The 16815-nt window shown below is 48.6% G+C and overlaps 1 protein-coding gene across 1 annotated transcript; it reads right to left on the bottom strand.

Annotated features, from left to right (window-relative positions):
- Window positions 1-7271: 7271 nt before the first annotated feature.
- Window positions 7272-12541, bottom strand: Wnt8a (Wnt family member 8A). The gene is made up of 6 exons (XM_021151107.2): window positions 12474-12541; window positions 12355-12388; window positions 11933-12071; window positions 10022-10147; window positions 9291-9433; window positions 7272-7826 (listed from the first exon to the last, which is right to left on the bottom strand). The coding sequence occupies exons 1-6, from the start codon at window positions 12539-12541 to the stop codon at window positions 7272-7274; spliced, it is 1065 nt and encodes a 354-aa protein (XP_021006766.1).
- Window positions 12542-16815: the final 4274 nt, after the last annotated feature.

The following is a 16815-nucleotide window of genomic DNA, read 5'->3' as shown; positions in this document are numbered from 1 at the left end:
AGGAACTGAAGCTTCAATTTCCTCCTCTGCTAAATGACAACTTATCATACTGGTTATGACCCTTATGCCCAAGGCAAAGGATTCTATTTCTGTGTGTGTGTGTGTGTGTGTGAGAGAGAGAGAGAGAGAGACAGAGAGAAAGAGACAGACACACACAGACACACACACAGAAAGCCGTAATAATAAACTACTCCTTCTCAATTTTCCCTCTATGCCCCCCACACCTGACTGACCAAGGCTCAATGGAAAAGCCTGTTCTCTGTTGTCAACTGTTAGACGAACAAAAACCTTATTTCTGCACCCACAACCTGTCATGATTTTACCTTCCCACTAAGAAGCATGGATTTGTTTAAAACTAAAAGACCACAGTAGGCAGAGGGCAGGCAGTGCTTTCCTGTTCTGGAACTGCTGCTCTCTTTGCTGTCCCGGTGCTACGTTTAACCCCTGGGGTCTCTGCCCTGGGCAGTCCATTAGAATGTTTATCATGGGGCATGCTGTAACTGTGCTTGCTTTTATGCATCTGTTGAGGCTGAGTACAAGTATTTATTACTATCATTATCATTATTTTGGGTGTGCATGGTTGGGGGGTGTGGCACGGCAGCTTGTATAGAGGTCAAAGGCCAACATGGAGAGGTTCTCTTTCAATCTTTATCAGATAAATCAAATTTATCTGAATTTCAGGGACTGATTTTCAGATCATTAGGCCTGAGTGCCTTTATCTGCTGAGCCATCTTACTGGCCATGTGCTTGCACACGTGCACACCCTCCCCCCACATAATGTACATATGTGTTTGTAGGTATGCACATGAGCAAGCATGTGTGTAGAAGGCCAGAGATTGACATCAAGGCCTTTGTTTGTTTGTTTGTTTGTTTGTTTGTTTTCGAGACAGGGTTTCTCTATAGCCCTGGCTGTCCTGGAACTCACTTTGTAGACCAGGCTGGCCTGGAACTCAAAAATCCTCCTGCCTCTGCCTCCCGAGTGCTGGGATTAAAGGCGTGTGCCACCACGCCCGGCTGAGACATCAAGGCTCTTCTGCAGTTGCTTATCACCCTATTTTGAACCTGAACCACATCGCTCAAGCTGGGCTGGTCAGGAAACTCCAGAGATTCACCTGTTTTTGCCTCCCCAGGGCTGGGATAACAGAAGTGTGCCACCCTGCCCGGGGATCTGAGGCATAGAGTCCTTCCTGAAAGTTTGAGGCCAGTTCTAACCTACATAGCTGGTTTTAGGTTAGCACAAATACATAACAAGACTGTCTTGAAACAGAGACAAGTTGGGGACCTAGCTTGGCGGTAGAGCACCTGCCTTTCATGCACAAGGCCCTGAGTTGGATCCCCCAAACTACAAATAAACCAAAAATCCAGGACACTTTTCCGAATGACAGAGTCATAATAATTGCACTTTCAATAAAAGCCATAAACTAAGACATAATAGAAAGAATCCTGTCTTTCCAGAGGCCACGGAATCTAATGGGATTTTGATGATGGCATTATGGTCCTACCTCCACGAGAGAGGTGTCAGCTCCATTGTGAGTTTCCATTTTTGTTTTTGTTTTTATGATAGAGTCTCTGGGGGGAAAAGATAGTGTCTCATGTGGCCTGTTCTGGCCTAGAGTTAACTAGTGAGAAACTGGAGTGTTGGGGCTATTCTCATAGAATTAGGAATAGTTGAAGACTTGAACATAAAACACGGGCCCTTAGAAGACAGAGGCTTACCAAGTGTCTTACAAGCACCTGTCCCAGGAAGAGAAGCACTGTCATTCCTTCTTCTGATGGCCTTTCAAGACAGGGTGCACGGCTGGATAGGAGGTGCCTGGCTGTCATCTCAGGACTTGGAGGCCGAGACATAAGGATCTCTAGTTCAAAGCCGGCCTAGGCTGCATAACAAGGCCTTGTCTCAAACAAACAAATAAACTCAGGACGATCAATAAACCCAAAACAGTGTGTGTGCTGTTCTTTCTTTTACTTTCTTTTCCCTCTTCCTCTTCTTCCTCTTTCTTCTCTTCCTCTTCTTTCTCCTCTTCTTCCTCTTCTCCTTTCTAGACACAGTTTCTCTGTATAGCCCTGGCACTAGCTCTGTAGAAGATGTTGGTCTGGAACTCAGAGATCCACCTGCCTGCACTACCACACCCAGCTTCTCTCTCTCTCTCTCTCTCTCTCTCTCTCTCTCTCTCTCTCTCTCTCTCTCTCACACACACACACACATGCAGCTGAGAATAACTGTAAATTCCCTATCCTTTTGTCTCTGCCTTCCAACTGCTAGGATTACAGGTATGTGGCACCACACCAGCTAGGAAACGACATCATTATTTACTGAGAGTTTTAACCTCAGAGTCAGATAATTACAATTTAAAAAAAAAAGTTCTCTGAACCCCAGTGAAATAATCTTTTTCTTTGGTTGTCTGTTTTTTCATCATTATTTTGAGTGTATGTTCTTAGACACCTGGTGCACCAACCACAAGGCCCCTCTGTACCCAACCTCCTCCTGTCCACATCCCCAGTCCCCTTTCCATCGTCTCTCTAACTTCTCTGACAACGTTCAGTCTGAGGATCCAGGGCTTAGCTAACTGTGTCCATGCCTCTCTCGGGTTATTACAGATTGCTTTTCTGTTGCCTCACCCTGAGAAGAGCAGCCTGACTTGAATGACCAGGGCATCAGCCCTGGAGATTGCTCAGGGGTAGGGGTCTATTCTTCTCTCCTCTCCTCTGCTCTGTAGGATTCTTTCCTCCGATCGGGTCGGTCGGTCGGTCAGTCGGTCGGTCGGTCGGTCGGTCGGTCGTAGGGAGAGGAGTGGGACCAGGAGCTTAGAGCTGAATTTTAACCCTTTGAAGTGGTTCTTGCTTTCATTTTGTTTTTTTCTCAACCTGGTGTTTTCTGTCACCACTGAGAATCACAGGCAGTTTGTGGTGTGGGACTAGGGTTTCCCTTAGGGTAGCGTCTTCCCTCCTCTGCCTTCAGCAGTATCCCCTCTTTTGAAACTTTGACCTCTAATGAATACATAATGATTTGGTTTTGGTTTTTGTTTTTTTCCTTTGAGTGCCGCTTGGAGAATTAGAAGTCCGCCCTCCCCAGTCAGCAGGTGCCGGGCCAGCTGCTTTAACATTCTAAGGAAGGCTTTTGCAAGTCAAAAGTTAAGGTCTTTATTCAGGAGAAGGGCTGAGAAATATAACTCTCTCACTTGTAGAGGAGAGAGGAGGAAGACACCTTATACTGCATGTGAATGGTTCTCGCTCTTCAAAGCTGTCGGGGTGGCTACAGCGTTGCTGGAGACTCTGGGCTCCCTACAGGGGAAATGGTTGTAAAGGGAAGAATTTGAATTTATGAGGTGACAGGTCTGATTCAAACCCACCTCCCTGTTGTTTCTTTCAGGTTGGGGTGCTTGCCCTCTCTGAGTCGCTATAAGAAGGAATAATCATAGCCTTTAAACATGGGGTGTTTTATAGCCTTTAAACATGGGGTTATAGAGCTGAACCCAGGGCTTTGTGCATGCTGCGTATGCATCCTACCTGGAGCCATACCTCAGCCCCCGCTAATTTTAGATGTTCTGAAGACTGATGGAGAGGGTCATTTGGCAAGTCTAATACCCTTCTCATCGTGGTTCCTGTACCCTGAAAGATTATCAAACTGCTATCTGAGTTTATGTCAGTGGGACAGCCTGGCAGGCTATGGAAAACAGGCTTCAGGGGCTTTGTTTGTTTGTTTTTGGAGGGGGGAGTCCTAATTCTTCTCACATCGGAGTTCACCTGGGAAGGACGAGAAGACAGCAGTGGGGAAGAGTCTGATCGGGGCTTGTGACTAACATAAGTGCATTTTCTAGTCTGAACCAAAAATACACGAGTCCACTTTCCAGGTAAAGTGAGTGGCTCAGGGGCAAGCTTCCCTCACTGAATTCCCCCCTTCCAGCGGATTCTCAAGTCCACTATGGAACTGAGGGTTCCATCTGCCTGTTTCCCGACTCTGAACCTATTGAACGTGTGACTTTTATTTTGTCACCTTAATGGTAGCCAGCTCGTTAAGGAAGCACCGAGAGGAAATGACGGCAGGGTTGTAACTGATGAATTTGAATGAGGCTGGCAGGAAGGTGATGGATGTGAAGAAATCTAAATTCCTTTAGCTCCTGGCTGAGCGTCCATGCTGCAGGTTGGTAGCTATGACAGTTGGTGACTTTGGAGACAAGATGGATGAGGGTGGGGGAGACTTGCAAGAAGACACCAGCTTTTTGGGGGGGGGGGTGTTCAACAACTTTCCTCAGAATTCTTTTTTTCTTTGTGCTTTCTTAGCAAAAACTCCTCTATAGCTCCTGGGGAACCACAGGGCGTGTTCTCCTGGGTGCCTTAAACAAAGCAGCAGGGGTGGCTTTGTTTCCGAACACCTCCGTTCCGAGAGTATTGGGATACATCAACTCAGTGTGGGCTCAGGAGGTAGGTAGGGGTGGAATGCTGGGGCGGCAGGTGCCTTGGATGGAAACAGGGAGAAAACGGAGTCTGTTCATTTCCCTAACATAGCTTCACAGCTCGAATCGAGTGTCAGGCTGGGTACTTTGAAATCCACATTTATCGAGGGTTGACACTCAGGATCACACAATTTCAAGCTTTTTACTTCCCAGGAAATCAGTCTTTCCCTGGGCTGCCTGCTCAAAGCCTTTGCCCTCTAGTTTGTCTCTCTGCTGTCCCTGTCATCACAGCCTCGTCCACACCGCCTTTCTCTGCTGTCACTGTTATGCAGGCCTTTGCTTCGAAGTAGGCCACGGAGAAAAGTGTTTCTATAGGTTCCCCATTGTATCTGCTCTCCAATACATGTAGGGGTTTAAAAACTGGAAGCTATAGAGGTCAGACCAGGCCAGGCTAGGCCTTAAAGGCAGCTCGCTCATGGTGTCTCTCATGATACCAACTTCCTTAGTGAGCATTCCACTACAACCTGAAACTGAAAACAGTTTAAAATGAGCTGACTGTTGGAGCTGGAGTGTTCATTCAGCGGTTAAGAATATGCACTCTTGGGCTGGAGGCATGGCTCGGTGGTTAAGAGCACTGACTGTTCTTCTAGAGATCCTGAGTTCAATTCCCAGCAACCGTGTGGTGGCTCACAGCCAAAATAAATAATATTTTTTTTAAAGAAAAAGAATATGTACTGTTCTTGGGCCTGAGTTCCATTCCTAGCAGCCCTGTCAGGTCGCTCACCATCATCTCTAACTCCACTTCCAAAGGAATCTAAAGCCCCCTGGCCTGCTTTGATACCCAGAGTGCATCAGCACCACCCCCACATAATGCACATAATTCAAATTAAAAGATAAACTGATTATTCCTTCAGGCACTTAAGAAGTACACTCCTTTCCAATGGCCACAATATTTGTTTATTGTAGGCAAGTACAAACGAAACAGAAACAGACGTTACAGCAAAACCCGGGGAGCGCTGCCTGCTCTTGGCAGTCCCTTCACTTGCCTGCCGGCAGGGATCCTGGCCAGTCTGGGCAGCTTCCTTGGGCTGTGAAATTCAGAGTTAGGAACCCAGTGGCTTGGGGAAGAGGCAAGCAGCTTTGTGGGCTATCACCAAGAGGGGTGATATTCAGAGATGGCCTTTGGAAGAAGTCAAAGTGTGAATGCGGGAAGCCGAATCCACAGCTATCCTAGACCACTGCCCCGGGGCAGGTCTTGGGGCGCAGACACCCTAGGAGGTCTACACCCTAGGAGGTAAACACTTCAAATGAATCCCAAGTTCAAAGGGCTTGCTCACTCCCCAAACTGCTTAAATCACTCTGAATTACACCCAAACCTGTGCTTATTCTTTTCCTGTTACCTCATTTTTATTGTTTTGTTGTTTTTCTGTGTAGCCCTGGCTGCCCTGGAACTCACTCCATAGACCAGGCTGGCCTCTTAAGTGCTGGGATTAAAGGCATGTCCCACTACCTGGCTTGATGTTTAGTTTTATTTATTTAGCCCCCACCCCCCAACACACATACAAGGTTTCTCTGTGTAACAGAGCCCTGGCTGTTCTGAACTCTGTAAACCAAGCTGGCCTCAAACTCACAAAGATGAACCTGCTTCTCTGCAGCTGGGACTAGAGGGGAGCGCCACCACACCCAGATTATTTTGCTTTTTGAGTCAGCCTGGCCTCATTCTCCGTTTATAGCTGAACCCAAGCTCAATTCTCAGCATCCATATGGTGGCTCAGCCATCTGTAGCTCCAGTTCTCCTTCTGACTTCCACTGCCTGTGTATGGCATATAGACACACATACAGGCACAACATTTATACACATAAATTAAAATAAATATTTAAAGAAAAAAGGAAAGTCCCACCTAGATATACCCTAGAAGCATTTATTGCAAATAAAACTGAGTCTACAGTTTGGGAAAAGTCACAGAGCAGAGATGTTCTCTGGCTCTTCTAGGATCTTGTCTGGAAAGCCCTGATCGTCTGTCCATTTGGTGTTGTTTTGGATCTGAGGCTAATGAGGTAGATCCATGGTCATCCTGGGTCCTGGTTTCCCTAGACTGTAACTTGGGGTGAGGGGAGGATTTTTTAGAGTTCATAAGCAGATGAGAAACCCAGCTCACTAACAACCTCCTTGTAGGAGAGAGTTGGTCCCCGCCCCAGGTCTCCTACGAGTTTGTCTGCACTCGGTCAGAATGGAGGAAGGGTGCTTCTTCACAGGTGGGAACAAAACTTACCGTTTTAAAATGTAAGTTTTACTTTATTATTTTACATGTATAAATGTCTGTCTGTGCACATTTGTGCCTGGTGGCCACAGAGACCAGGCAAAGACATTGGATCCCCTGGAACTAGAAGTACAGATGGCTCACAGCCATCAAGTGGGTGCTGTGAAGTGAGCCAGTCCTCTGGAGGGCCAGCCAGGGCCCTTAACCACTGAGCCATCTCTCCAGCCCCCAGAATTCCTTTCCTTTAACTTCTCTTCCCTCACACTCCCAGCAGCACAGCTGGGTGGAACGGTAGGTATCTGAAACTTAATGGAACACGTTCTTCCAGGGTCCTCTGGATGTGCACCCAAATCAAACTCCCTCTTTAACAAGCTGCTTAAGTCCAAGAGTAACTGCGCAGGAAAGGCTGGGTCCACAAGCCAGGAGAACAAGGTTCCGATTTCAGTCCTGGGAAGAAGATGCTGAAAGATCATCCATCTACCCCACCTATCGTGGAAGGTCTACGGGCTAACCCTGTGATGTCCCAATTGTTTTCCAGTCTGTGTCCCCTAGGCCAGAAGTTCAGTCTCTATCTCCACTGTCCTGAAACTAGGCAGCACGTGAATTTGTGGTGGTGTTACCAGGCACTGTCCTTGCCCCTGCCCCGGGGCCTGGCACTACCTGCAGGGCGTGTGCAGTAGTATCTGCTCACCACACGCCTGCACTGGCCACACTTGACAGTGCAACACCACTGAAAGTTGCAGTCACAGCTGCTCACGGCCTCTGCTCTCCTCTCCTCCACCTGCAGCCCGCACTCCGTGCACAGGCGCCCACAGCTGCGCTGCTCCCGCCGGGAAGCACTGCGGGCATTCTGCAGGCACTCCCTCCCCTCTGTGCCGTGGATGCTCAGGCTGGCGTTGCGGTTGCAGTAGTCAGGAGAACCCTCTAAGAAGATCAGCTCAGCCTCTGTGCTGGGAAGGAAGGCCTCCGTGAGAGCCCAGCGGCCCTCGGCTCTGTTGCCAGCCCTTAGCTGGCGCTTATCCATCTCAATTTTCAGTGCGCGGTCATACTTGGCCTTTAGGTAATTTCCCATCTGCCGGAAGTCAGCCAGCTGCAGCCAACACGTCTGGATGCTGCAGCTTCCTGAGATGCCATGACACTTGCAGGTCCTTTTCGTGGAGGCCCTCACTGCCTTGGGGGGTGGGGGTGGGGGAGGGGAAGGAGGAGGAGGAGAGGGAGAACACGAAGAATAACTTGGTGGAGAAGGCCAGTGGCTAGCAAGCAAATGGAATATCCTAGAGCTGTGGTTCCTAGCTTTGGAGACGTAGATTACTGGGGAGGGGCACTCCTAACCTTGCCTTAGGTCTTTTCAGGGAGACTGGTCAGGGTTAAGGGGATAGGACCAGGAGCTGGCCAAGCCTAAGAAGATAACGGAAGCCAGGAACATAGATAGGGTCTTGGTTCACGCCCATCACTTCTTCAGTGTGTTTCCTGGCCCAGTTGCAACAAGTATTGGATGAAACAGGGCCCAAGGGTAGAGAGTGCTTGCTTAGTATGTGTGAGGCTCAGAATTTAGTTTCCGGCACCTCATAACCCCCCAAAAGGAAACCAAAACAGACCGGTCAAAGCAACGCTTTGTAAATTGTAAAAGAAATTACAACCTCAAGGGACTGAAGAGAGGCTCAGCAGTTAAGAGCACTGGCCACTGACTCTTCCAGAGGATGTAGGTTCAGTTCCCAGCACCCACACCGTCTGTAACTCCAGCGGCAGGATGTCTGACACCCACACACAGACACACATGCAGGCAAAACACCAGTGTCCATAAAATAAAAATAAGTCATTTTTAAAAATTACCTCAGTTACTGTATCTCTTTTGAAGCCTGGAGCTAGACATGTCATGGCAATTGTGGTGGTTTGTCTGTCCCCTGTCACCCTATTCTGTCTCCTCCACCCTCCCACACACACACACTCGCTCACGCCCTCTCAGAGAGAAGGGAGCTCCTGGTATCTGAACCCATTTCTCTCAAGGCAGCAGATGGAGTTGCCTTGAAAGCGCCTCTCTCCGGCCATGGTGGCCAGAATATCCAGGAGGAGGCTCCCAGGAACATTTCAATGATTTTTGTTCTAAGTCCAACTTGCTTCCAGATTTGAGTTCACAATGTTACCCTACCAGAACCTTGATGAAAAGTAGATTCTACTGTCCCAACTTCTCAAACCCCAGGCAGACTTTAGGGCAAAAGTAGGCCTCTATGAATGTCTTAGCACATCGTTAAAAGTGACTAAAATCTTTTAAGGCTCATGTTTTGTGGCTCATGTTTGTAATCCCGGCACTTGGGAGGTTAAGGTAAGAGAAATGCCGTGAGTTCAAGGATTATATAGTGAATTACCAGGCAAGCCAGAGCTTCCTAAAAGACCCCATTTTGGAGAACACACACATACACACACACACACACACACACATACACACACACACACACACACTGCATGGAAGCAAGGTTTATCAACTGTGTTGTCTCAGACATGCCACTTGGCTTTGACTTAGCTGTCTTTGTCAGGCAGAGAACAGAGTTCTTCCTGAACGGCTTTGGGGATGAGTAAGACAGTGCTTGGTGACTGTGAGGAACTGTTGTCAAAACTGGGTGACTCCTATACGCACCAGCCTGCCGGCCCTGTTGTTGTGAAGGTTCACCAGGGCTCTGGCATCCTTCCCTTTCTCCAAACCGTCCACGAAGAGTCTGGAGATTTTTTCCCCGAATTCCACATTGTCACTGCAGCCTCCCCAGATCCAGCCATGGCCACCTACACACAAGGAAAGGAGTTCTGCACACACCTTTCAGCTATATCCCAGGGGAAGAGCTAAACCTAGGAGGACCTGCCAAAGCTCTGTGTATCTGATGCTGAGGCAGGGGAATGGAGGTGCTTGGAGTGGGTGGGTGGGGTCCTGAGCTCCTCAGCTCTCTCTGGGCTGCTAGGTTCTCTCTACCCACAGGAAGCAGGCGTGTGTGATGACCTGGGTGCCTCAGAGGTTCTTTGTAGCTCAAACATTCTGGATCTCTATAATATCGGAACCTCCTCTGCCCTTATTGGCAGCAGGCCTGGGTCTTCAGAGGTCTGTAAATAGTGGGGTAGCTTTGGATGAGGACAAGCTCTTCTTGTACCAGGACTGGTCTCCAACTCCCCCAGGCTTCTCACTCCGAGTCTCCTTGGTTTTAGAGAACCTTTCTAATTCCTGGTCTCATCAATTCATGAACTCCCAGGAGGAAAGGGATTGCTAGAGTCTGGGATTCAAGAGAGCTGAGGCCAGAGGCTGTTTTTAAAAGATTCTGTCTGTGCTTAGCACTGCAGGTCCCACCTCTTCCTGCCTGTATCAGAGAGCAAGTTTGTTACCTGTTTTTCCATTTTGTGACTCGTCACAGCCGCAGTTTTCCAAGTCACCCATGCTGCAGTTCTTGGTGACTGCATACATGATGGCAGCAGAGCGGATGGCATGAATGAAGGATGTCTCTCTCGTGGCTTTGGGGAGGAACAGGGTCTGACTGTGTGAATCCTCGTTAGCCCAAAGCAAAGGCCTTGGTAAGACAGTGCTGCTCAACAGCTCTTGCTGTCCCCACTCCCACCCATTGTGTTAAGGTGTTCCTTGCCCTCAGAGCAGGCTGCACTTCATCCAGGCAGGAATGGACATCCCATGCTACTGATGGGGAATTGGCAATGTCAAGAACTACAAAGCTAAGGCTGCTTACTGGCCAGCTGTGGTTTTCGGATCAAGAGTTCGCTCACCTAAAGTCTAGCCTAGATTTCTGTCCTCTAGTACACACGTAGTGAGATCAGCTGCAAGGCTGGCATAGGTAAATGACAATGACCTTTTATTTCTGAGCACAGAGTTGGTGTATGTGTGTGTACATGTATGAATGGATGCATGTGCAGAGGCCCAAGGTCAATTGTCTTCCCGAGTTCTACTCTGTCTTACTTTGTGGTAGTGTCTCTCACTGAATCTAGCCCAGTGGCTGGCTAGACTGTCTGGTCAGTAAGGCCCTGGGCTCCTCCTGTCTCTGTTTTCAAGAGACAGGATTTTAGGTGTGTGCTACCACACCCAGATCCCAACCAAGTCCTCATGCTTGTGCAGTGCTTGACCCACTGAGCCATCTCCCCGCACCCCCGACGTCTTAGTTTACAAACACTTCCTAGTCTACCTGCAGGTTCCATGGGAAGGAAGCTCTTCCTGCCCTGCATGTTATCTCCTTTATACTCTCCTAACTCTTCTCAGCAACTCCATTGCTTCTGTAAAAAGGTTTTCCATATAAACTACTGCCTCTGATTATAAGCATGCACATGTACACACACACACATGCACATATGCCTGCATACACACATATACACCGAAACACAGACACTTTCAGACATACATATATATGCACATATACACACATACACCACTCACACCCACAGACCCACACATATACACACACATCACAGACATACACATATACACCACACACACATAAATACACATACATTGCACATGCACACACATATACACACACATATTTTACATATACATGCACATATACATACATCACTCCTACACACTACACACACCACACATATATACACATACAAATTACATACACATATACACATGACACACATATACACACACATATACATCACATACACATATACTCATCACACACAGATAAACACCACAGATGCACACACTGCACACACAACCACTTGAGGCAAACTCATTCTGATCTTTTGGCTTCCTTGTCACAGGCCTTCATGATGATGGGACAAAGGTGGCTCCTTTGAGGGCTCCATGTTCCCTTTCTCCATTTTTACTTCACTTCATGAAAATCAGAGCAAGATGAATGTATATAAGCACTCCACTGCAGACATGAATCAGAACCTGCCATAACATTTGTAATAATACCTTTCTGGTCGTTTTAGTCAACCCTCAGAATACCCCCAGGGCCTGTGAGATGGCTCAGGGGGTCAGGGCATTTGCATCTGATGACCTGAGTTCAGTCCCTCAAGTCTCTCCCAATGTCCCTCCTCCCCCAACATGCCCCCTAGTAAATACATAAATGGTACAAAACGCTTTTCGAGCAGCATTTTCTGAAGCCCCTCCTCCATGTGTTGAGAGAGGGAAAGACCCTCACTCATCACTCAGGGTCACATAGCAAGGAAACCGTCGCAGGAGCCGCCCGGTCCCTTTCCTATTTCCCTCCGCACGCACACACATCTCATGTACGCATGCGCGACCAGCCCATAGCGAGGTGTGGTCCCACGAAAACTTACCAGCTCGCAGCCTGTTGTGGGTTGAAAACTGAAAGGCATGCTCAGGACAATTCCACCGTTCCCAGGCAAACTGGAACTTACACTCTTCCATGCCAATCTGAGCTCCCAAGGCCACACTGGCGGTGTAGGTCAGATAGGCCTGTGCCGGGGAAAGGGCTGTGAGCTTCCCTGGGTGCAGGTCGTGTCGGCTCGGGGAGAAAGCAGAACTCAGATAGCTTCCCAGTAAGAAACCAGCCTGGGACCTGGGGACATTGCTCAGTGGTGGCTTGCCTACCCATACACAAGGCCCTAGGTTAACACAACCAAAAATAAACAGTGCTGTATTTCTGGGTGAGAGGTCCCCGATCCTCTTTTCTGTCCCCAGAGAGTTCTATCAGAGACCCCAGAGGATAAAAAACAGGAGAGGTGCAAGACCATCCTACCTTGGGACCCGTTACCAGGAAGTTGTTCACTGACCTACCAAAAAGAAAACCTGAGGTGAGCGGGGCTGAGGCAGTGGGTGGCTTCCTTGGTGGGGACTAAAGGCTGGAGAGTGACTTACCAGGCAGAAGCACCCAGGGCTGGATAGCACATGCCCGCAGCCACCCACAGCATTAACAAGTGTCCCATGGTCCTGCCCAGTCGGGGGACCAGGACCAAGCGCAGAGAAGTAAGGCCGGCAGAGCCTTTCTTGGTATTTATGTGGGCAAGTTCACAGTAGCCAAGAGGGAAACAGCAGCCCATCTCTTTGGCAGAACCCTGGGAGTCACTGACCTAACCGGGATCAGAGAGGAGGGTCTCAGCCCAAAGCCTTCAAGGAGACCACGCCCTTCTCTCCCAGACTGAGAGGGGCTGAAGCAGGTCTCCCACCCTTAGGGACATTGACTTCTTTGAGAGGGCCCATTGCTTAGAATTAGGAAGCCTCCAGCAGCCTAGGCCCCTCCCCTGAACTCAGGTCACCTCTCCCCTGGGGCTTCAGGTCTTCATGTGTTAATGAGACCACGCCCTCCACACACACCCCCCCCCCCCCCCGGTTTAGGGACCCCCTCCTACTGTCTCTACCTCTTCCCTTGGTGACTGTAGGGAGCTGTGGAGGCTGTGGAGCGGAAGCTGCCAGAGGCTGTCTCTGCCACCGTTTCTTCTACTAAGAGCTGGTGTATATTTCCTTCATTTCTCCAGTTTTTAAATTACTTACAATCATTGTGTCACCAGGGCTATATTTGAAAAGACCGCCACTTTCCTTTCCTTTCCTTTCCTTTCTTAAAATTTATTTATTTTATATACATGAGTACACTGTTGCTGTGTTCGGACACACCAGAAGAAGGCTTCGGATCCCATTGCAGATGGTTGTGAGTTGCTGGGAATTGAACTCAGGACCTCTGGAAGAGCAGTCAGGGCTCTTAACAGCTGAGCTATCTCTCCAGCCGGCTACCTTTATTTCTGTTACCAACACCACCTTGTGGATGAGAGGTACTGGGTGTTAAACTTAGCAACTCCTGCATGCTAAGCATACTCTACTGCTGAGTGACACCTGCAGCCTCCTCTAATGCTGCCTGCTTTGTCACGAGGGTTTCAGCTACTTAGACAGAAACCTGTCTTTCAGATTCGTCGGTGGCTCAGTACCTTAGAGAGCAGCTGGATAAACGAAGGAAGGAAAGGTGGGGCTCTAATAGGACTGGGGCACCATTAGAGACGGGGCAGAGTGACATCAACTCCTCCCGAGGGCTGCGGAGGCAAGATTAGTTAAGGGGAAAGCAAGATGGGAAAGCAATCTCGGCCTCTGTTCTGTGACCCGCACACTCTCCAGATCATGCCTAGGCATGTTCGGCTCACCTGCCACACATCAAAGAAGCGTTAGAATTCACAAGTCTGCAGGATTCAGAGTAGGGGTCAGCCACGATTGTTCTTCAATGATAAGATAATTATGAAAAATTAGTGTCTAGAGACATGTAGCAATCTTTTTTTGTTTTTTTTTTTTTTGTTTGTTTGTTTTTGTTTTTTCGAGACAGGGTTTCTCTGTATAACCCTGGCTGTCCTGGAACTCACTCTGTAGACCAGGTTGGCCTCGAACTCAGAAATCCACCTGCCTCTGCCTCCCAAGTGCTGGGATTAAAGGTGTGCGCCACCACCGCCGGGTGACATGTAGCAATCTTATGCAATAATTTATAGTATGTTTAATTTTTTTTTAAACGGACTTTTCTTCGGTTTCTTTTTTTCCCTTCTCACTTTTCTAGGAGTCCTTGCTGGATGAGAAGTCCGTCTCCTGGCCACAGCTTGCACGGTGGGCTTCATTGCTGGGGAAAGAGACATCTCAGATTGAAGGCACCTGGGCAAAGCTTTCTGAGTTTGCTTCAGTATCCCTTTCTCTGTCCCTACTTTTCTTAATTAAAAAAAAAAATCTGTTATTTAACCTTCACTTCTTAGGAATAGGCTTGATTTGGGGGTGACTTCCTAGGCTGGGGAGGGATGGCTAATAGCATCTCAGTGTTGTCCCCCACAGCCCCTTGAACCAGACGTTTAGCCTGGTTCTGCTCTGTGCTGTGTCCCAGGGGTAGGTCTGCTCTGTCTCCTGTGAGGGGTAGGTCTGCTCTGTGCCTTGTCCGAGGGGTAGGTCTGCTCTGTCTCCTGTGAGGGGTAGGTCTGCTCTGTGCCTTGTCCGAGGGGTAGGTCTGCTCTGTCTCCTGTGAGGAGTAGGTCTGCTCTGTGCCTTGTCCGAGGGGTAGGTCTGCTCTGTCTCCTGTGAGGGGTAGGTCTGCTCTGTGCCGTGTCCGAGGGGTAGGTCTGCTCTGTCTCCTGTGAGGGGTAGGTCTGCTCTGTGCCGTGTCCGAGGGGTAGGTCTGCTCTGTCTCCTGTGAGGGGTAGGTCTGCTCTGTCTCCTGTGAGGGGTAGGTCTGCTCTGTGCCGTGTCCGAGGGGTAGGTCTGCTCTGTGCCGTGTCCGAGGGGTAGGTCTGCTCTGTCTCCTGTGAGGGGTAGGTCTGCTCTGTGCCGTGTCCCAGGGGTAGGTCTGCTCTGTCTCCTGTGAGGGGTAGGTCTGCTCTGTGCCGTGTCCGAGGGGTAGGTCTGCTCTGTCTCCTGTGAGGGGTAGGTCTGCTCTGTGCCGTGTCCGAGGGGTAGGTCTGCTCTGATTCCTTTGGGCAGTGGTGTGCTGTTGTATAGAGAAACTCTTTACCTATTGCTCAGGCTGGCTTGGAACACACTATGTAGTCCAAGCCTGCTTCAAACTTGTCATCCTCCTGCCTCGGTCTCTAGAATGCTAGGATTGGAGGCAGTGTCATCAGGTCTAGCTGGCTAGGTCTTATTTTTCTGAGTACCGCCCTGCATGTGGCGCTTAGTGGGTACTATATATATATATATATATATATATATATATATTCTAGAAAGCAGAGAAGAAAGTGGGGTGCTTTTGTCTGCATGTTCGTGTGTGTGTGTGTGCACACTTTGTGCTTGCTTCTGTTCAGATTCAATAAAGATTACACGGTTTATTTTTATATAATTGTTTAAAAGATTTGTTCAATTATTTTGTGTGTGTGAGTGTTTTGCTTGGGTGTATGTTTGTGCATCACATATATGCCTGGTGCCCTTGCAGGTCAGAAGAGGGCATCAGATTCTCTTTTATAAACAGTTGTGAGCTGTCGTGTGGGTACTGGGAATCGAACCTGGCTCCTATGGAAGGGCAGCAGTGTTCTTAACCACTGAGCCATCTTCGGAATCTCAAGATCTTATAGTTTCTTAACAAATGAGCCCATGTGGACTCAGTTTCTTCATCACTGAGCTGAGGATGTGGGGAACCAGACCAATTCCCAGCTCTCTTACACACCGCACTCTCGTGGTAAGGTTTACAGGACCTGGGTGGGACTGAGTTTCCATGTAGTTAAGAGAACGTGCTTCTTTGCAGAGGACCCTGGTTTGAGTCTGGGCACACATGTGGTGGCTGGCAAACCTCTGTAGCCCCAGCTCCAGGAGTTTCCATGCCCTCTTTTGACCTCCAAGGAAACCAAGCATGCATGCGTAATACATACATGCATACATACATACATACATGCAGACAAACTTACACAAAACAAAATAAATAAACCTATTTTAAAAAAAGATTTACAGAAGTTGTTAATTCCAGTATGACTGTAAGCTGTGAGCATAAATCCTCTCACTCATGTTTGAATCCTGCTGTGGGCAATACATAGATTTTTTTTTTTTAAAGATTTATTTATTATTATATCTAAGTACACTGTAGCTGTCTTCAGATATACCAGAGAGGGCGTCAGATCTCATTATGGGTGGTTGTGTGCCACCATGTGGTTGCTGGGATTTGAACTCGGGACCTTTGGAAGAACAGCCGGTGCTCTTAACCACTGAGCCACCTCTGCAGCCACAATAAATAGAGTTTTAAGGGAGCACCTGGAGGATAATCCATGGCTTCTTCAAAGCCCTGTGGGTCTGTCCACCTAAGACCCTTGGGCTGTGTTGACAAAGGTCCCTTAGAAGGAGGAAGCGAGCCGGGGTGAATCATTTCTAGCCATCCTATGTATTGCTGTGTGCCCCATGCTGGTGCCTTGGTGTTGGGGATTGAGCCCAGGACCTTGCCATGTGTACTAAGTGCATGTTCCTCTACCACACCAGCCCCAACTCAGTAGTCTTTCTCAGTTTATGCTCGGAGGGATTCGTGTGGCTTCGGTGGGTCTTATATTTAGTTGTTTGTTTAACTTTTTGAGACAGGTTCTCACTAGGTAGACCAGGCTGGCCTTGAACGTACAGAGATCTGCCTGTTTTGGCCTCCCCAGTGCTAGAATTAAAGACATGTGCCACCAAACCAGATATAGTGGCACACACCTTCAATCTCACACTTGAAAGTCAGAGGTAGGCAGATCTGAGTGTGAGACCAGCCTGGTCTAGAGAGTGAGTTCCA

The sequence above is a fragment of the Mus caroli genome, unplaced genomic scaffold (assembly GCF_978045245.1).
Source record: "Mus caroli unplaced genomic scaffold, Mus_caroli_1 scaffold_19, whole genome shotgun sequence".
Classification (NCBI taxonomy): Eukaryota; Metazoa; Chordata; class Mammalia; order Rodentia; family Muridae; genus Mus; species Mus caroli.
The sequence above is the reverse complement of the archived record's forward strand: the minus strand, read 5'-3'. Positions and strand labels throughout refer to the sequence as shown.